This window comes from Pimephales promelas, chromosome 17 (assembly GCF_988280905.1).
Source record: "Pimephales promelas chromosome 17, fPimPro1.hap1.1, whole genome shotgun sequence".
NCBI lineage: Eukaryota > Metazoa > Chordata > Actinopteri > Cypriniformes > Leuciscidae > Pimephales > Pimephales promelas.
Genome location: NC_142785.1, coordinates 19463795 through 19485229, shown reverse-complemented (window position 1 = coordinate 19485229; position 21435 = coordinate 19463795). Strand labels below are relative to the sequence as shown.

The 21435-nt window shown below is 35.3% G+C and overlaps 1 protein-coding gene across 3 annotated transcripts; it reads left to right on the top strand.

The window, feature by feature from the left end:
* The first annotated feature begins 1370 nt into the window (after positions 1–1370).
* On the top strand, positions 1371–20728 carry arhgef15b (Rho guanine nucleotide exchange factor 15b). 3 transcript variants are annotated; one of them, XM_089122081.1, is made up of 13 exons: positions 12204–12251; positions 12388–12455; positions 12635–12886; positions 13428–13588; positions 13927–14079; positions 14187–14316; positions 15556–15630; positions 16135–16227; positions 16587–16741; positions 16948–17112; positions 19454–19539; positions 19694–19798; positions 20355–20728. In XM_089122081.1, exons 1-13 carry the CDS (start codon positions 12206–12208, stop codon positions 20516–20518), a joined length of 1653 nt encoding a protein of 550 aa, XP_088978207.1. In that variant the 5' UTR covers positions 12204–12205; the 3' UTR covers positions 20519–20728. The 3 variants fall into 3 exon arrangements, 2 of the variants coding, with proteins under 2 accessions (XP_088978207.1, XP_088978206.1); XM_089122080.1 differs by lacking the exons at positions 12204–12251; positions 12388–12455 and having other exon boundaries at positions 12656–12886; XR_016147058.1 differs by lacking the exons at positions 15556–15630; positions 16135–16227; positions 16587–16741; ... (2 more) ...; positions 19694–19798; positions 20355–20728 and adding exons at positions 1371–1705; positions 3771–4257; positions 10835–11569 and having other exon boundaries at positions 12200–12251.
* The last annotated feature ends 707 nt before the right edge of the window (positions 20729–21435 follow it).

Below are 21435 nucleotides of genomic sequence, written 5' to 3'. Positions count from 1 at the left end.
TGGCCTATACCTCCTAAAATTAAAGAAATGCAATTCAAAATTATAAATGGATATTATCCAGCAGCAGCAATGCTGAAAAAGAGATTTGGTTTTGAAGTGGAGCCATGTGTGTTCTGCTCCCAGGAAGATGAAACTATTGAACATTTATTCTTCTCTTGTCCAGTGATAAGAGGATTCTGGCAAGATGTCATGAATTGGCTAGAAATAAAAATGGAGAGAATTTTACAATTGAAGTTAGAGCAAATTCTGTTTGGTAACGAAAACCTTCCGAAGGAACTCTTTAGAATTTACAATATTATAACAATTATGGGTAAATACCATATTCATAAATGCAAATGGCAAAATAAAAATCCATCCATAATAGTGTTTAAAATTGAACTGAGGGAATACTTTGTTTCTTTGAAACTTCTGAAAGACTCCAGTGAAAAAATTTATTCTCTATGTGAAGATGTCTCAAAATATTTGTCATTATAATTTGTAAAGCTTCCATGTAACTTTATTTTATGATTATATGAAGACTGAGGATAATATATTTGTGAATAACTTTGACGTGCCTTATGGACTGAAATGCCTTTGCTTAATTGATTTAATTTATTTGTTTTTTATTTTGTTTATTGAATTTTGTTCAATGTAACTGTTTATGTTATGCACATGAGTCTCCCAACGAGAGATTTTGTAAATTGCTTTTTTTTGTAAATAAGTGTGTTCAATAAAAAAAAAAAAAAAAAAAAAAAAAAATTTGGACATAAACTATTTTGTATTTACAGGGTTAAAAACAAAACATTCAGGATTTGCTTGTTTCACGCACCCACCTGTTTTTCAAAATAAAAGACCGTCAGTGTTACTGTAAACTAATTTTAAATCCTGTCGTTTAAGTAATATTTTACCCTGTCTATGTTTGTTTATTAAACCGTTTTACTCGGTGGAAAACGGCCATTTCCTAAACTGTTTGGTTTTTATATTGTAACTTACAAACGTCCCTACCCTAAACATAGGCCTGTAACGTTACATCACAGCAAACTGCATTATTACTTTTTCAAAAAAAAAAAAAAAACATCAATGATTTCTAAGAGGTTTCATAGGGGCCAAAAAATACCCACAAGGACAAAGATTTCGTATTTTACCATCTTTGTCCCCATAACGCTCAATAGGGTATTCCCTGGGTATTCCTGAACCGCACACACACACATACACACACACACACACAGAGAGAGAGAGAGAGAGAGAGAGAGAGAGAGAGAGAGAGAGAGAGAGAGAGAGAGAGAGCGCTGGGTGGCAACTAAAGGAGGGTGTGCTCTGTGCAGGCAGGAATGGGATGGGAAAGAATTGGGATGGGAGGAGGGGTATGCACTAATCACACTGTCTCTGTCCGGCTGTTCCTACACACATGCTCACGAGCAGGAAAACAAAGAGCCGGAGATGCGCGTGGATTTACCGGAGAGGACAACAAAAGAGGAAAGACGAAAGTAACGTCTGTTCAAATCCGCACGGATATGAAGTTAGCACAGGAATGTGGCGATCTGTTGCTGTCATTTTAAAGAAATGTATTAACATGGATTTCTGTGAAACTAGTATATGTTCATGTGCACTGTGAGAGTTACTCCACACGACTCACATGTTTTTGTTTTATGAGGAAATTTACTCTGGACACAGTTCATCAATTCGCTTTTCATAATGGATTGTATAAGAAAGTGAGACACATTTGGTGAGTAGGGTCTGTGTGATTTTTGTAATCAACTCCTCACCTGTGATTATAGTAGGCTGTATATTATGTACTGCATACCAAGTGCTACATGTTTACCATATTCAGATATATAAATGTCTACTAAATTAAAGACAGGTTCAGTTACTGCATGTTACATTAACATCATTCAGTTTACACAGCAGATCATTGTTAGTCACGTGAACAACATAGTAGGAGTATTGACTTTTGGACTAATCTTTATTATTTCATTAGCATATTTTTTTTCATTTTTTCCCCCACTCATTTTCTACTTTTTTATAGTTGCAAATAGCCTTTGTGTGTGTGTGTTAAATGTTTGTGATGTATATCACAACACCCCTGTGTAGGCTATCTAAGGAATTTGGAAGCAAAGCCAGCCAAGGTTCATAACAGGAAAGTAAAGGAGGATTCCGATCCCAAGATTGTTTATAGATTGGAGGGGAAGTGTCTTGTACACGTACACACACAAAAAAACCCTGACCATCATTGAATACTTGGGTGTCCTGTTTGAGAGGATGTTTAGTTTAAAATATCAGAATGTAAAAATGAATAAGTATTATCCTTTTAATGGGAACTAACAAACCCTTCCTATTTCACCCCATGGGAAAGTGTTTATTTTTAGCATTGTGCAATGTTGAGCTTTATGTTGAGGATATCAGATTTGAGCACACTAAGAACCTGACAGACCTGCTGAGTTTGTCTCAGGGGTGAGAGTCTAGTGAAGTCAGTGAAGCCAACGTTCAACCTGAATAGTTGATACGGGAAGACACACCCTTTCCTTTATAATCCTCAGAATGGGTTTTCCAAGCCAAGAAAGTTTACATAATGAAGTTATTAAAATGGTTTTGTGTAGTTTTACATAAGGGGGTAATAACCATAAAACGGTAAACAACTAATTGTGTGGTTTAAATCCCATCATGCATTTCTAAGACGTGTATAGTCTTTTGGAATCCGAATGGGTCAAAGTACATGGTTCTTACTGTAAACATGACATGCAAGCACATTTTCAGCATATTTCTAATATCCTGTTTCACAGAAGAAGCAGTCTGATTGGAAATTCATCTCATATTTTATTCAAAAGTCTGACTGTTGCCTGTAAGAGCAAAGTCAACGTAGTTGAACCTGAGGTAATTCCAGCACAAAGATTATTGTCCTTAATATTTTAATAAATGAGTTACTTGATAATCATTACATCAAATGTTTTTAATAGCTCTAACAAGGTTGCAATTACAACCTAGGGATATGAAACTGAAAGAATAAAAACTAGGGTTGGACGAAATGTTGTTATCATATTATTTGCTGATATTACAGATTTTCTTTAATTTATCATATTGGCAATTTTGGATATGTGCATGATTTGTTTTGTACATTTTAGATTACCTTTGCCTTCATCCAACGTTCATGTTGATTCTTTAAAAATATATGAATAATTTAATAACAATGTTAAATGTGTTAAAACTATTTTTTTATTCTATATATTACAATATAGAGATGTCCAATTAAATAACGTACATAATTAAAAATGACTACTTATGTTTAAAGTGTTTTTAATTTATTTGGACAAAGCTCTACAAATAACGTAAATTTTAAAGGTGGCATGAAATGAAGATTCACTCCATCTGTTTAATTTTGATAAATTTGGATCTTGTAATGTTTAATCAAATTGTCATATCTGGATCTTTCCAGTGCAAACCACCATTTATTCCAGTGATGTATGACTTGACTTCTCCAATCATTTTACCTGCTTATTAAACCCTGCCCCTGCAAGTTCATGTTTCAAATTCAAATGCACAACCTATGGCATATTTTTTCGACAACCTGTTACACACTGATGTACGCCACAATATTGAAGAAAAGATCTGTTGCTACATCTGTGTTAAGACGTTCATCTTCCCCATGTATAACTTCAAAATAAATATAAGTTCATCAGTATCAGACAGAATTGTAATATCTCTAATGAAAACATTTCAGTGTCAGATGATCTGGGATTGGTCAAATGGAAAAATATGCATCGGTCATTTGTAAAACGTATTGTTTGTTACCACAGGTTGAAGATTGAAGCCCCTGGGTGACCCTGCTTCCTGGCCTCATATTGGCCAGGTTGCTTTGGTTTAAAACATCAAAACCAGTTAAGATGTCTACTCAAGAGTCTCCACCTCTGCCTACGAAACCTGAGGTTAAACAAAGACCCCCGGTTCCCAGCAAGCCCTCCAATAATACCCCAGACACATCATCCGTGGAAGGAGCAGCCTCACAGAGCTCTGGGAAGGTCAAAAATATAGTCAACAAATTCAGCCAGCCAGAGTCTAAGATTCCAGCTGGAGAGACAGCAAAGAGCACCAACATAGAACAGAGACTACAAAAACCTCCTGCAATTAAGCCCAGGCGCAAAACGAGAAGTTCGTCCCTCACCAGCGCTGACCGGGCACCTCCTCTGCCTCCAAAGAAAAGGCAAAACAGTGGACAGAAAGACGAGGTGGACAGCCAAGAGAGACTAGAAGGAACATCGAGTGCTGTCGATGGAGGCCGATCAGGTACAGTGGATTTACTTTCATTTTCAGGAACTTTTTACCCTATACTTCATTGGAATATCTATGCTTTTCTTTCTCAAAATTCACTCTCAAAGTTAGTGGTCGACCCATAGTTGACATTTTTTTAATTATCCATTTCAGTTATTTGGCATACTCAAAATCTGCATTTAAACAAGTCTGTTAAACATTTCCACAACCACTGTATCCTCTACAAGAACAAAATACTCTTTGCATAATTTCTGTGCGAATGATCCAAGGCGTGTCAATTGGATGACTTTTGCTGTCACTAGACATGCTCAAGCAAGCAAATTTCACACTACTGCACAATATCCAAGTTCCCGTATGACAAATAATATGTTTACTATCATATCATGTGGGTAGTGTTCATGTATCATGTGTCAATTTGGGCAATACCAATAATTCTTTATTTAGAAAGCCAACAACCAATATATATTTTTGGTGATTACAAAAATCAAATTTTCACCACTAAAATCCATGTCCCAAGCACACAATTGTAATGTTCTCAGTATAATTGTATGTACTGTAGCTTATATGACAGACTTGTGCAGCACATGTTGCACTTAACTGTATTTTACTTTTCGAAATGATTCCAATCATATTTCAAGCATTTCAAAGGGAAGGGATTTATCGGCTTTAATTTATCAGACACATTTTCTTATTGTGCTGATACCGATAACATTAAAACGAGTAGTATATATATATATATATATATATATATATATATATATATATACAGTATATATACAGTATATAACATAAATATACAAAGACAATGTCTATAAATGTAATCTCACGATAACATGTTGTGTATTTACTTACAAAAGTTTTTTGTAATAATAAATAAATAAATAAAGGGGGGGGGGGGGATGCAGGTGGGAGGGGGAAAAAAACCCAACATATATCAGACGATACCGATATCGATGGCCGATACATTGCGCATCCGTAAAATTGATAGATTTTTCCAATTATTGAATTCCTATTATTTTTGTAAATATTATGTCAAATAAATAAATATAATTGCAATCCTTATGTTGTTTGATATTATATACATCTGCTTTGTATTGGCCATCGGCCACCCTTCTCTCTAAAAATACATCTAGTCATTGTAACCTTCTTTGTGTTTGTTTGCTGTGAAATGCTTTAAATGCTCGAGGTCTTTACAGTTTGGTGGATTCTGATTGGCTGTCATTGTTTTTTATTATTCATCAGCTTGACAACATCATTCTGAAAGTGATTCCAATAATATCGTTTCTCTGTGCCTTTATTGTTGTGGTGTGGACTATTCTGTGATGCTATTCTTTTCCATTTATGATTTTCAGGACTATATCTTTTATCGTTATAGTTGTTGTCCTTGGTGTGAAAGGGCTTGTTTAAGGTATAAAAAATAGATAAAGAAATAAAGACAATGACGAACATGCAGAACGAGTAGCATTTGTGGGGTTAAATAAAAGACAGCTGCTACTAAACTCATATTTTAATCAGCTTTAATTTGATCTTCATCTGAGTGGGTGTTGTGAGGATAAACACTGCCGCTCTATGTTAGTGTTGCTGGTAATCTTGTAAAGATTGGAATCTTAATTGCTAGTTTGGTTTTTAACAAAGCTTTGTGTGTGTATGACACATTTCAGAAATTCAAGCTATTTGTGTTAGTACTAGTAGTGCTTAAGTCAGTTTCAGTTTCTAATTAAAACTCCAACTTTCTTGTACTTGGATTTCGTTTAGTTTTTTAATTCACCGAACCATGATTCAGGCACATCGGAGGTAATTTTCTTGGTTGTTGTTTGGTCAATCAGTGGGATTATAGTGTGTGTGTTGTCTGCTGAACACACAGACAGATGGGGTGCAGGGGATCAAAGAACCCCCCTTGGAAACAATTACATTAAATCTACATTACCATTTAAAAGTTTGGGGTCGATGAGATTTGTAAATGTCTTTCGCTTATGCTCACCAAGGTTGCATTTATTTGATTCAAACTGAATGTATCATTGACATTGCTAAATAAAAGTATTCATTTCTGTTAAAAAAAATCTTATGACCCCACACTATTAAACAGTAGTGTATATATCTAATTGATTGAAAATTATTGCAAGAAATGTTTGTGACTGACTCAGTGAACTGCAGAATATTGTGGGATTTGTTTGCAAAGTATGCAAACATTTTGAAGTCAAGCCTTTATTTGTATTTTTCACAATACATAGGGATGAGCAGTATGACTAACATCATGGTTTAAGTAATTTGAATTCTACCCTAATGGTTTTGTATATTTTTGGTGGAAACCCTGATTTCTGGAAATAAACTGATTAAAAAAGGAACAGCAAAGACTTTTACAAAAAAAATCACTGTTTCCAAAAAATAATAATAATAATAATAATATATATATATATATATATATATATATATATATATATACAATGTATATATATAATTGCAAAACTGTTTTAAACTAATAATAATAATAAATGTTTCTTAAGCAGCAAATCAGCATATTAGAATGATTTCTAAAAGATCATGTGACACTGAAGAATGATGCTGAAAATTCAGCTTTGCATCACAGGAACACACTGTAAAAATGAATATGCTTTATCTAATCAAAAAAAATGTGGCAACAGATTATAAGCAATATTATTAATTAAACTTAACAAATTAGAATTGAGTAATAATTAATCAAATTACTTCTTTAAAATGAGTAAAACATACAACAACAACCAAAAAACAAAAATTGAAGTCTCCATTATGGTGACCAGTGTTTGTTTTAAAATGTTTAAAATTGTTGGCAATAGAAAATAAAGAGTTCTTAAATAATCATTGACGTCTGTCTGTTAGTGAGATATTTTTGTTAAATTTATGGGTGTAAACTTTACTCATTTTAAATGGTTAACTTTTAAGGAATTAATTTGATTAATTATGACTCAATTCTAATTTCTTAAATTTAATTCATAATATTGCTTGTAATCTGTTGCCACAATTCTGTTGGTTAGATAAAGCATATTCATTTTTACAGTGCAAAGGACTTTTTAAATAGGCTATATTAAAATAGAAAATAGTTACTTTAAAAGATAATAGTATTTATTTTACCGTATTTTTTTTTACTGTATATATAATATATATGAAGAGTTCAGATGCAAAAGCCTCTAAATGCCATTTTAAATTTTCTTCTTTAATGATGATTTTTATCAAACTTGTATATTTAAGTTCAGTAATGTCACTTAAATAACAATTAATAGGTAATTATCATTGCCATTTAAGTGAAATTACTGAACTTAAAAATACAAGTTTGATAAAAATTATCATTAAAGAAGAAAATTTCAAATGGCATTTAGAGGCTTTTGCATCTGAACTCTTCATATTTTAATTGTATTTTTTAGCAAATTAAATGCAGTCTTTGTGATCAAGACAAAAACGTAAACAAAATTTTCTCATTTTCAGATGATGTCCAACAGGACTGGTATATATTGTTCATAAAACTCTTTTACAGGGACAGTTATGTTAACTGAGCTAGTGTGACTTGGAGGCTTAGAATCAACATGCAAAGTGGCCTTATGTGACAATTGGGGTAATAAATCACAGTCCCAGCCTTAACCTGACATACGCTAGTTCAAAGTTCAGTTTCCAAGAGAGAGGGTTTCTAGCAGGTCAGTCACCGGTGTAGTGAAATGGCAGAAGGACTAAAACGAGCATTTGGGAAGATCAAGCAAAATGTTTTTGAGGCTATTGAAGAGCTGCGGGCTAAGGAAGGGGAGGAGGGACAGACACAGCGCAAAGGTTCTATACAGAAGTTGACGGCACTGATAACGGCAAGCTCAAAGGCCGAGACGGAAGAATCAAAGCAGAAGAAGGGATCAAAAAAAGGTAGTAATCCTGGAGGATATGAAGCCTTTCTGGAACGACCTGACATTTAGAGTAATCCAGTGACATACAGTCAATTTGCTAGGCTTCTAAGGCTTGTGGATCAGAAAATGGCCCAATGTACGTTATTTACTAATAGATATCGCCATACTTCTCCAGTTATTAATCATAGAACAAATGCACTTGTTTGCAGAACAGAAATCTGAACATTGGATAACACCTGGTTCAAGAATTCTTGTTTCATTTGATATGCAGATTTAGTTTATCTATTGTTATTTACTGAAGGGATTTTGGATATCTGTTTTACCAGTCCATAATATCATTAAAAAAAACTGTTAACAGTATGACAATATTACATATTTTTGAATGGGTGTAAAATATTATATAAATATAGACAATATTATGAACGGGTGAATGTGAGGCAAAATGTAAAGCGCTTTGGGGGTCATTGGGTCTGTGAAAGTGCTGTATAAATGCTGTTACCATTTTAACAGGCAGAAAAAAAAGAAAAAAACATCTTTTTAGGAATACAATGGTATATAAATAAGGCAAATCTGTATAAACCATTTCACAAGATGTAAACAACACTGGTCCAGAAGCACTTCCTGTTTCAGTTTTTTAACACTACATAAAAGCTGGGATAAAATACAACCAACAAAACATTTAAAACTGAATCAAAAAGTTAAACCAACATCTTTATGATGTTTTATTTACATGTGAAATAAAGAAAACAGTTACAAATTGAAACAGGAAGTGCTTCTGGACCAGTGTTGTTTACATATTGTGAAATGGTCTATAAACAAAAACCTGTAAAAACAGTGCTAAGTGCTAGTGAACTAAGTGCTAGTGAAGTGGAGATTCCTCGTTTAGTCCTTGAGGGGAAAAAAATACTTTGAGAAAACTGCCTAGAAAAAAATATATTTTTATCAAAATTTACAGACATAAAAATTGTGTAATAAACACTTAAATGTGTGTTTTGGATGTTTTATTTCCAGTAGACTGAAAGAAGGGATGTTTTGGAAGCAATATCCCTTATCATGATAGCAGATTGTCTGAGGAAATGGTTTCGTGCAAATAATGCACAACAAGGTCTATCTGTTTCCATTAAAATATAGACGCCATATTGAATTTAAAGGAGATGCGCTGTGAGGGATAGACATACAGTCTTTACAATGGCACGCACTGGATAAAGATCCTAGATCACACAATTTTCACAGCTCACAACTTTTAAAACTGTGTTATGGAGTTTTTGTCTACTGAAAGTTATTTTTTTTCTTTCAGAAAGACGTTTCGTCAATTGGTATATTGTAATACAACCGTAAAACAACCTGACTAAGGTCGATACATTCCTTTTTTTTTATGAGCAAAGGATTTTATGACCTGAACTAACCTGCTTCAGAGGATGTACGTTACTGTGCAATAGGTACACAGTATTTTCACCAACAACAACAAAAAAGCCAGTTATTTTTTCTTTTGCTGTAGTGTGTAAGTAGGGAATATCAGTTTACATTTCCAAACATTCCTTTTGCCATTAATTGTAATAATTCAGTGAGATTTTTATGTGCAATTTAAAAAAATACTAATGTGCCTAAGACTTTTGCACAGTATTGTATATCACAAATCCAGGCAGCTGTGGTTGCCATAATAACTCTGTAAAAAATGCTGTACGATTTTAAACATTTACAGAACAACCTGTACATTTTACAGTATAAAACTGTAATTTACAAACAAGAAAATTGCAATTTCAACGCACTAAATCCAACAACGCACACTGCTACTAAATCTATTTTGTAGGTTTTACTGACAACCACCATAATTATACAGGTGTTAAAAGAGGAAGCCACATGGAGAATCATAAGAAGTTCATCACAAGTAGCCTTTCCACAAGCTGAATTACAGATGTCATTCACGCAAACACAGAACACCCTCATGGTAACACACGACATGACACTAAAATAATACAATGGACATTCATTAAACAACAGAAAATGTAACGTAAAACCCAAATGTGCATAACTGATGACAAAAACTTCCCTGTGTGACACTTCTGGTAATGTCAGTTTACAGTTTTTCACTGTAAATTATAAATTGCTTTGCATTTTTTACTTCCAAAAACAGTAATAACAGTATTTTACTGTAAATATTACAATGAAATGTCCTGGTAGAACTTACCCTTCTCCATTATGATATCAAGACAGTTTAATCATCCTGAAATTTGTGAAATATTTCAGAATGATTTTTAGTACTGAAATTAAAGACACTCATCATAGGAAAGTTGTTTTTAGGTATGTATGAATTGCATTTTTAATGTACTTTTGAAAACAATGAATTGATTGGACAGCTGAACCTGATTTCACCAAGTACATGTTCTTGGATCAACATTCCAATCAACCAATCAGATTTGAGGGACAAGTTTACAGTTTATGTCAACTTTAGGCTTACAAACCAGGTTTAAGTGCTTCTACATCAGTGAGTGTTTTGCATATATAATTTCCCTCTGATTTTAGGTATACTGTTATTCACGGGTAGGGTTAGGTTCAGGGGTAGGGATATGATTAGGATTGAATTTTCCGACAGGAATGTTGTTCCTGGATCAACAAAATATGTTGACCCAGGAACGCGTCTAACTCTGAAAAATCATGTTTTTGACCCAACTTCATGTTGGAATTTGCCGGAAAGACTAACCCTGACCATAATCCATGTCTTCCTCTAGCTCCCGATGGAAAAGAAGGCGGCAAACTGCGGGCAGATCGGGATTCTAGCCCTGTTCCAGAGGACCAGTGTGAGAAGAACTGCGGCTGTGTGTGTCACCTGCAGAGGCCTGGCATGAAGCTTGTGTGGGTGCCAATAAGTGAGCAAGATGAGGACGAGGGTGAGGATGAAGAGATCGAATTCAGTGACGCGGAGGATCCGAATGAAAGAGCAGGAGAGGATGAGAACAAAGAAATAAAGTCGAATGAGGAAGCAGAGACTTCAAGTGAGCCATTACCTAAAAGTGAGAACAAGAATGAGGAACCACAAATTAAAAAAGACAAGTTTCTGGAGGCTCGTAACCTAATAGAGCAGCAGCTGAGGAGGAAATCCGACCCTGGACCTCCGACATTGATCGCCTCTGTTCTCCCATTTCCCCAGACTCCTCCAAACGTCTCCAAAGCCCAGTCTTTGGAGGTGCCGGAGGAATCCATTTATGACATTAGCCTGGAGTTGGTCACTCCACCTAGACCTCAAAAGAGGTCGGACAATGCAACAAGCAAGGACACTCCTCCAGCCGTTCCTCCCAGAATGCCTTTAGAAAACAGGTGTCCGCCTCGCATTATTCAGCCTCTGCAGCCCTTTAACAAATGCAGCCCTCCTGGCAGTCCTCGACTACTAAGAACTCCTCCACCACCACCAGCCAAGACCTATGAGAACGGAAGACGCCTCAGCAATCATTCTCTCAAGTCTATAGGTACAGAAACACATTAAAAGTCGGCATGAAATCAAAATAGGGATAAATTAAAAATGATGTCATAAACACTCATGTTGCTCCAAACAGTCTTGTTTTAGTATTATGCACTGTTAGTGTATATTATATAGTATTTATTAGTATTTTGAATAAGGTGAGCTTTTTTGATATATTTTTAATTTTCGATCTGCTTGTGGCATTTGTTAATATTATTATTATTTTAATATTTCTATGTAGCTTTATTTTTTTCTATTCAGCTTTAGTTTTAGCAATTTTAGTGCTTCAATTTGAATTTATTATTTCAGTTAGTTATATTTGTCATTTCCATATTAGGTTTTTAAGCTGTTTTTAATCTGATATTTGTGTCTGTTAACTAAAAAAATGTAAAAAAAAAAAAAAAAAAAATTAGTTTTTGTTTCCACGTCTGTACTCATTTCCTTCTTCAGAACAAATTCTTTCAATGCCTACTTTTCAATCCTGATCGATAAAATCAAGTCCTGTTACATTTTTTTTCTCTGAATAACCCGTTTCACTCAGAAGTGCGTCATAATACAGAAGTAAAGAAGGTGTTTGCAGCCTTTTATTAGTGTAATTTAGTGTCTGTTTTATGATACTTAATTGTTTCTTCAACAGATGAGAATGACAGTGAAGGGGCTGATGGGGAAAAATGTGGATCCAATGAGAAGTATGTTCTTTACCTTTCATCCCTCAAACAGTTTCTGCTCTCTTAAGCTTTAATATTGTGGTGACACAGCTGTTTTTACTTTGTCTTTACACATATTTGTCTTTACTTTGTGAGTAACTCAATCTCTGTCTTCCAGCTCCAGGCCTCCACGCATCATCCCACGTCGCAAACACTCTCGTGACTTGGAAGATGAGACATTTGAGGGTATCATATTTTTTTTCCAGATTTAATACATCATCAATTTAGATTGAAAATGTTGAAAGAATAAACATCATGCATGTTTACAATAAAACACACTATTGAGAAATGGTACAGTCCAATAAGACAAAGAATAAATGATGTCTTCATCTACAATTTAATGGCATGTTTTTTGATCCTTGCAGAGCTGTATCAGTTTTACACAGAAACATTTATACACAGAGATCAGGAGGACAGTATGTCGCAACATCAGTAAGACCAGTTTAGACTTCCGGATGGGCACACACCTCTCAGCCAGCCCAGAAAAAGGAGAGAAAGGTTCCAGTTCCACTAATAATCCAGTTCTAAAGCAGAGCAATTTATGGCGAGACCTGCCATCGGTACGAGACAGTGGTGTCCTGCAAACCCTAAGCCCAGAAGAGTGCAAGTATCAAGAGGTGAGCAGAAATCCTCAATGAATGTGTTATAAAACTCAGTGAAGAACACGCACTTCCAGGAAGATTTGAGGTTATGATTACAGATTATGGAAGAATTGTGTTTGGAATGATGGAAAATGTGATTCGAATGGAAAAGAGAAGTAAGACAGGATGGAAATGATGGGAAAGGAAGTTCTGGAAGTAGGGAGCTGAATATAATATATACATATACTGTATGCAGAGAGAGAGTATATATATATATATATATATATATATATATATATATATATAAAGAGAGAGAGAGAGACTATGTTTTATATATAGGGGTAATGTTCTGAATTGTTACGAAAATATTTGTTTCTTTTAATTTTAAGATTAAATGTGACCAGAATTACCCAAGTTATAAGTGTAATAAAGAAGATGATAATAACAAAAAATAATAACAAAGTAGATAATAAGAGTGAATGTAAAAAAACCCTGAGCTATCAAGATTTCACATTTTGTTGAGAAAGACTAAATTGCATTTAAATAACATCTATCTGTTTCCATTTTCTGTGTGCAGAGCATGTTTGAGGTGATTACATCAGAGATGTCATATTTGCGCTCTCTGCGTGTGTTAACGGAGCATTTTATGGAGTCATGTGAATTGAATGACACTCTTATTATCATGGACAAAAAAACCCTCTTCTCAAACATCCTGCGCATCCAAGAGGTCAGCGAGAGGTGAGTGCATGTGTGTGTGAAATGAACACATTTACAGTTTAGATATGCTGAAACAGCACTGCCTGATCCCCATAAATTAGTTTTGTTTGTTTACATGAACCCCAAAGACTGTATTTGCGATATGCATTTGCCAGGTGTATCCCATCAGAATTTGCAGAGGCAGCAGTGTTTGACATTAATTAAATTAATCCATGTAGAAAACCATTAAATATGAACTCTCAGGATAAATGCATCATCAATTAATAGTCTAATGCTCCTGCAATGCAGTCTAGCCTGTGAAACAAGATACCATACAGCGGTCACAAACCAATATGATTGTCTTGACATTTTTTTCACAGGTTTCTGAAGGACCTGGAGGAACGTCTAGATGAGAGCATTACCATTTCTGACATCTGTGATATCATCCACTATCATTCCCAACATCATTTCCCTGCATATATTGACTATGTTCGAAATCAGATTTATCAGGAAAAGACTTATAGTAATCTAATGTAAGAAACTCATACATAAGTGAGGGCACTTCAAACTATTTCATAAGTTCTCATCCATTTTAATGTTTAAATCACTCACTTATTCTTTTGCCTAATATCTATCACAGGCAAACTAACACTCAGTTTGCGAGCGTTATCACCCGACTGCAGGAGTCGCCCAAGTGTCAACGACTGCCCTTCATGTCCTTCCTGTTGCTGCCCTTCCAGCGAATCACACGCATTAAAATGCTCATCGAGGTGGGTGAATAATTCAGTGAACGACTCGGAAGTAAAAGGTTTTGAGCTTGTCCAGAGGAGAAGGCCCTATTTCCACCTGGTATTAAAATGCGTTTTATGGACGAGGGAGACACGCTTACACCTGGAATTTTAATCCATCTCGTTTGTCCACTTTCAACCGCTTCTATCCTGATTACTTCGAGGGGAGGGTCCATGGATGGGTCCCCTTGTTTCCGTCAAATTTCGTTGTCTGTATTCATGTTTGTTCTTAGGATCCCCTCGAAAACGAGATGGTACATCTCAAGGGGCTGTCCTTTCAATTCAATTGTTTCAAATTTAAATACTGTTAAAATGTTTTCACCCGGATTCGTAGTGTCTAATGCAATTGAACAACCACAAGACCCTCTACTGACCTAATGCGTAAACATTATGGGAAGCGCGCTAGCCAGATGGGATTTAAACTTTGTAGGCTGAAAAACATACCAAGCACAATGTTCTCTGACCATTCCTGATTTCCTGATTTCCGTCGTCTCTCTGCGCATTTACCTGCCTATAGACCCTCCCCTAAAATTAATCAGGATAGACGTGGTTGAAAGTGGACAAAAGAGATGGATTCAAATCTAGTATGTGTCTCTCTCGTCTACATGTGATCCGATCGACCAAAACTCACCTTAATACCAGGTGTAAACAGGACCAAGTAAAGGCTTTTTTTAATGTTACTAAATATCTCAAATCAGCTGTTTCAAATGAATGCTGTTTCTTTTGAACTTTCTATGCACCAAATAATCCAGAATCTTTTTTTTATTACAGTTTCCACAAAAATATTAGGCAGCACTCAACATTTTCAACAATAGTAATAATAGATATTAATAATAAATGTTTCTTGAGCAGAAAATCAGCATATTGACTGAAGACTGGCGTAATGATGCTGAAAATTCAGCTTTGCCATCATAGGAATAATTTACTTTTCAAATATATTAAAATAGAAAATAAATATTTTAAATTGCAATAATATTTCCAATTTTTTAACCATGTTTTTGATCATTGATGAGCATCAGAGACTTCTTTTAAAACATTTTTTTTTTACTGACCCCAAACTTCTAAAAGACAGTGTAGATTGGAATTCTTCTTCACCAAACCAATTTCCGTTGGTTTTGGGGTGTGTTTCTTTTTCCATGTAGGTTGCAAGTCAATCATTAGTGATCGAGGTAAAATGGACGCAATCTAGATTTTTAAAAATGCCTTTTTTTTTTCCACCAGAACATCCTGAAGAGAACGGATGTTGGGGCGGATAAGGAACAAACTGCATCAAAAGCTCTTGACTCTGTGTCTAAGGTAAACATCCCAAGAACACATTAAATGATGGATCCTGTTTTTTCCTCTCATTATAAAATCACTTTAGCACATTATTCCATGATCAAACTACTGTAGTCCTCATTGTTCCCAATATAGCCCATTAGAGAGGAAGATAAAGGGAAACATGAGCGAGAAAGAGGGGGAGAGAGTGGAACACGAGGTTAAATGCGGGTCAGTTCACTAGAAATGATGTTTCAGATTATATAAGCCTGCCATATTTTTATGAAGTCAAAGATAACTAACAAGGGGGATTTTATAGCATTAGAGAAATAAAGAACATTGAGTCTCTCGTTTATTTTCTTCCATTTTCATTAAAGAGCCAAAATAGGTCATGTTTATTATGTCTCTATATTATGCATGCGGATTCATTCGTCTGCATGGACAGAATGTTTTGTTCTAGCTGCACATTGTTTATGTTTTTAACATATTGTCAGATGTGATCTTTTAATTTTGAACTTAACTAACTTACGCACGTCCTCACAGATCATTGAAGAATGTAATACTCAAGTTGGAAAAATGAAGCAGATGGAGGAACTGATTCAGATTAATGGTATTCTAGAGTTTGACAAATTAAAGGTGAGCTATACTGATTTATGTTCTATATTAATGATAACAATTACAGTTATGAAATTATGAGACCACTTGTGAAAATGTCTTTATTATTTTACAAATGATAATTCAACTTTTGGCTCAATTTGTTAAAATGAGGTTAACACAAATTTTAGAATTGCCAGGCCTGATGTAATCCAGCATGATTTGAGAATGTCACATGATCACTGTCACACTAATTATTTTCAATAGTGTCGTCAAATAGTGCCTTTTTTAATCAAGCCATTACATTTTTTAAAAATGCTTTAAAATCCTATTTTCTATATAGATAATATATTTGTCTATATTTGTTTAAATATTGTCTCATCTTTGAATCATTTATTCAGGCAGTGCCAATTATATCTCAAACACGCTACTTGGAGAAACGAGGAGACGTGCAGGAAATAAACAGAGGAGGAACTTTCTTGAACCTCCGCCCAAAATGCAGCCTGGTCTACCTCTTTCTCTTCAACGACCTGCTTGTCATTGCAAGCAAGAAAAGGTAGAAAGCTGAAAAACCTGTCTGTGTTTTGACTTTACTCTGTTTTTTTAGGATTACAAAACACTGCATGACAATTATATTCCAGTAATTATCCTTTACAAAAAGTAACACACCTGTTTCCATTTACTGTGGATGTTTATTTAATCCCACTGTTCCTGAATCAGATTTTACTCATTTATTTCGACCTCTCTTTCTCTGTGCTGCAGTTCTGAGCGGTATGTAGTCCTTGATCATGCGCATCGCTCTCTGGTCCAAGTGAAGCCTTTTGGGGAGGACACAGCTGTCCCCAGCCTGGAGCACTGCTTCTTTCTGACCCTGCTGGAGAATCACCAGGGACGCCTGATGGAGAGAGTTATGAAAGCTCCCACACAGTGCGTGGAATTATAAATCAACCATATGCTATTCATTTTACTCATCCGTGATTTATAGTCATTGCTCTGTTATGTTTTGGATCCATATGGTCGTTTTTAAGAGAAATCATTTTCTGTTGGTATTTTGCACAGTAGTGAACACATGCTTACCAAGGCTACATTTATTTGATCAAAAAGGCAGTAAAAGAGTCATATAAAATGATGTATTTAAAAATATTTGAATATGTTCAAATATCCTCATGACTCCATTCTTCAGTCTCACACGATCCTTCAGAAATCATTGTAATATGCTGATTTGTTGCTCAAGCAAAATTTTTTTTTATTATTAGGTATAATCAATGTTAAAAACAGCTGTGCTGTTTAAAAAAAATTCCAGGATTCTTTGAAGGATAGAACATTTTTTATTTGAATAGATATCGTTTGTAAAATTAAAAATGTCTTTACTATCACTTTTGCTCAATTTAAAGGAGTAGTTCACTTTTAAAAAAATCTTTTGTTGATAATTTACTCAACCCCATGTCATCCAAGATATCCATGTCATTCTTTCTTCAGTCGAAAAGAAATTAATTTTGATGAAAACCAGGATTCCAGGATTTTTCTCCATATAATGGACTTCAATGAGAACCAAATGGTTCAAGGTCCAAAACACAGTTTCAGGGCAAACTGCAAACTGTTCAAAGGGTTTTAAACGGTTCCAGACGATGAATAAGGGTCTTATCAGGTGAAACGATCACTCATTTAAAAAATATATATATATACAGTATATATCAAAGTTTAAGTTTTATAAGCTCAAATTCTCGCCTTGCTCTGTTCAGTGATGTGCGTTTGTGACTCTCCTGTTCGAACTCGTTCATCTAAGTGAACGAATCTTTTCCCGAGTCAACTCGCTCATTTTGTTCGTTGAATGAACCAAATGACACAACCTCTGGATCTCAAATGCTCGCCGTGCTCTGTTCTGTGATGCGCGTTCGTGACTCTCCTGTTCAAACTCGTTTATCAAAATGAACAAATCTTTTTAGAGCAAGGCGACCATTTGAGCTTATAAAACTGAAACTTTGTTATTTTGTTTTAAAATGAGTGTTTGTTTCGCTTGATAAGACCCTTATTCATCGTCTGAAATCATTTAAAGCCCTTTGAACAGTTTTTAGTTTGCACTGAAAGTGTCTTTTGGACCTTGAACCGTTTGGTTCCCATTGAAGTCCATTATATGGAGAAAAATCCTGTAATGTTTTCATCAAAAACCTTAATTTGTTTTCGACTGAAGAAAGAAAGGCATAGATATCTTGAATGACATGTGGGTGAATAAATTATCAGCAAAAGTTTTTTTTTTTTTTTAAAGTGAACTACTCCTTTAATGTTCTTGGTGAATTAAGGTATTCATTTCTTACAAAAAACAAACATCTAATAAGTAATTTTAAAAATAAATGTGTGCATCAAAAAGGCACATAAAGAACCATCCATTCAATATGCTTTTTTTTACTGTTAATAAGTTAAGTTATAACAGTTATTCAATTATTCAAGGTTTCAATTAGACCTATTGCCACAGGTGTATAAAATCAAGGACCTATCCATGCAGTCTGCATTTTCAAACATTTGTGGAAAAAAAGGGTCATTCTGATCAGCTCAGTAAATCCAAGCATGGTACTGGTGATAGGATGCCACCTTTGCAATAAGTCAAAAAATGTAGTCCCTGTAAGATATTCAACAATCAACTACTGATTCCAAAGCTAAAGAGTTTGAAACTTCCACTTCCATTAATATCAGTGCAAAAATTGTGCGGCGGGAGCTTCATGGAATGGGTTTCCATGGCCGGGCAGCAGCATGCAAGCCTTTCATTACCAAGCACAATGCCTGGCGTCAGATGCAGTGGTGTAAAGTACGGTCCCAGTGGACTCTGGAGCCGTTGAAAACATGTTCTGTGGAGTGATTAGTCACGCTTCTCTGTTGGGCAGGTCTGGGTTTGGCGGATGCCAGGAGAACCTTACTGACTGCATTGGGCTAACTTTAGACTTTAGTGGAGGAGGGATAATGGTGTGGGGCTGTTTTTCAGGGTTTGGGCTAGTCTTCTTACTATTAGTGAAATCTTAATGCTTCTGCTTATATTGGATAAACGGGCAAAAATTCTATTGGATAAACGGGCAAAAATTCCCACAGAAACACTCTTATGGAAATCTTATGAAAAGGTCTTTGTATATAGATGCAACGTCATTACAGTGTAATGGTCAGGTGCCCAATATAGTTCATATAGTGGATATATAATAAAGCTATATTTTAGATTGATTTCAGGATGAATGCTGATTTTAAAGCTGTATAGGTCATTACTTTTTTCCTCTTCGCTCAGATCTGACCTGCACAGGTGGTTGGCAGCCTTTCCGAATCCTGATGGCACCAGCAATGATCAAGAAGAAGTCATATATGAAGACTGGGGTAAGAGTGGGTTCTTATTTCAGCTCAAGATTATACTTACGGTATGTAAGCAACATGGCATGTTAGTGCTTGCCTTTGATTTTCCTGGAAATCATGTTCATTTATCTCTTCAGATCAGTTTCTTTCTAATCACATGGCTGTTTTTGTGTGTCAGATTGCCCTCAGGTGCAGTGTGTGCAGCAGTATGTGGCAAACCAATCTGATGAATTAAATCTGGAGCCCACAGAGATCATCAACGTTGTGCGCAAAACCAACGAAGGTGCGTCACACTCATGGCCGACAGGGTTAACAATAGGGTTAGGCAGTATATTATAATAGTATATTAATCATGCAGTATTTTCAAAAATATCTATATCCTTACCCCAGCAAACATAAATGGAGAAACAAGTGGCTGAAAGGGCTGAATTTTAGCTCCATTCCAGCCCTGATGATTCTCCTCTTCTAAGGACAGAAACATGACCTTGAAATTATTTAAAGTAAACACCTTAAAGCAAACATATGTCTAAAAGTTGTTTCTGTTTGAAACCTGCATTTATGCTCTTAATGTGTTAAGCCGGGAATATTTACATATCTTTGTGTGTGTGTGTGTGTGTGTTAAAGATATGATTTTTAACAAAAACACTAATTATTTCTGCGGTGGATAACGTTGTGGCACCAAGGCTACTATATGAAGGGGGCCCTTTGGTTTGCTATAGCCCTGTGTTCTGGTCGCACTACAGTATACCTTCCACTCATTAGAAGCTCATCTAACATGTTTAAATGTGTTCCAACTTTGTTTTTTGTTCATTCATCTTATCTCATCTTGCCTTCCATAGGATGGTATGAGGGGATCCGTTTAGCTGATGGACAGAAAGGCTGGTTTCCTGTCGCAAACGTACTGGAAATCACCAATGAGCATGTTCGACGGCGCAATCTCCGAGAACGCTACCGTGTTATCCAGGCTGCTGGCGTTGTTGCCAAGACTCGCACTGTGCAATAGAGAACTGCTGATTGTAAATAGTCTTTTAAACTATAGACATTTGACTCTGTGCTGAAGTGTTTTGATCTCCCTCAAACAACCTTTTTATGATCAGAAATATTCGATTGGAATTTTAAACAAAGAACATGGCAAAATCTGTGCTGTATGGCTTGACTTTGTACAACACAAAAGCCGCTTTGGCACTTGTTTAAATAAATCTAATTTACAGAATGTGTGTCTGTTTTGTTCAAATGTTCAGTTGCTTTGGATAATTGCATGGAATGTACATGGAACAAGTTTCATAAATAAGTGTGTGTGTGTGTGTGTGTGTGTGTGTGTGTGTGTGTGTGTGTGTGTGTGTGTGAGAGTCTATGCGTGCTTTTAATATTTAGCACTTTCAAGAATGTTGTACTACTGAAATTCCAATTGAGCAGAGAAGGTGGGTTCATATATGTCACATGTTCATTGGTAGGTCAGTAGTACAAAATATCACATGCTTTGAACAAGATGGTTAGTCTTCCGTTTTAATGGAAGCATAAATTGTGTACAATTCAGTTTGGCTCCTATTAACAAAAATGCTGTGGTACATTAAAATTAACAAAGTTTTTATTTAGTTTACTGTACAGTTGAACTTGTAGAAGAAAAAAGATCCAACTCAATTATAAAAAAAAATGTATTTATTTTGTTTTGTTTGTCATTTACTCACCCCCTTCTCCTTTCAAACCTGTGTTACTTTGTCTTTTGTGCAACACACAAAAATATGGGTGAACAATCTTTTTAAGAGTGTCATTATCTGCTGCAGATATTTAAGTTGTTGCAAGTCATGCTAATAATTGTCTGACTTCAGCTGTGGAGACAGACTTTCTCTGAATGGAATGCTCCATTAAAGCCACACCTCCTGTTTTGTGTGACTTAGTTTGACTTGGTGAGTTGGTGTA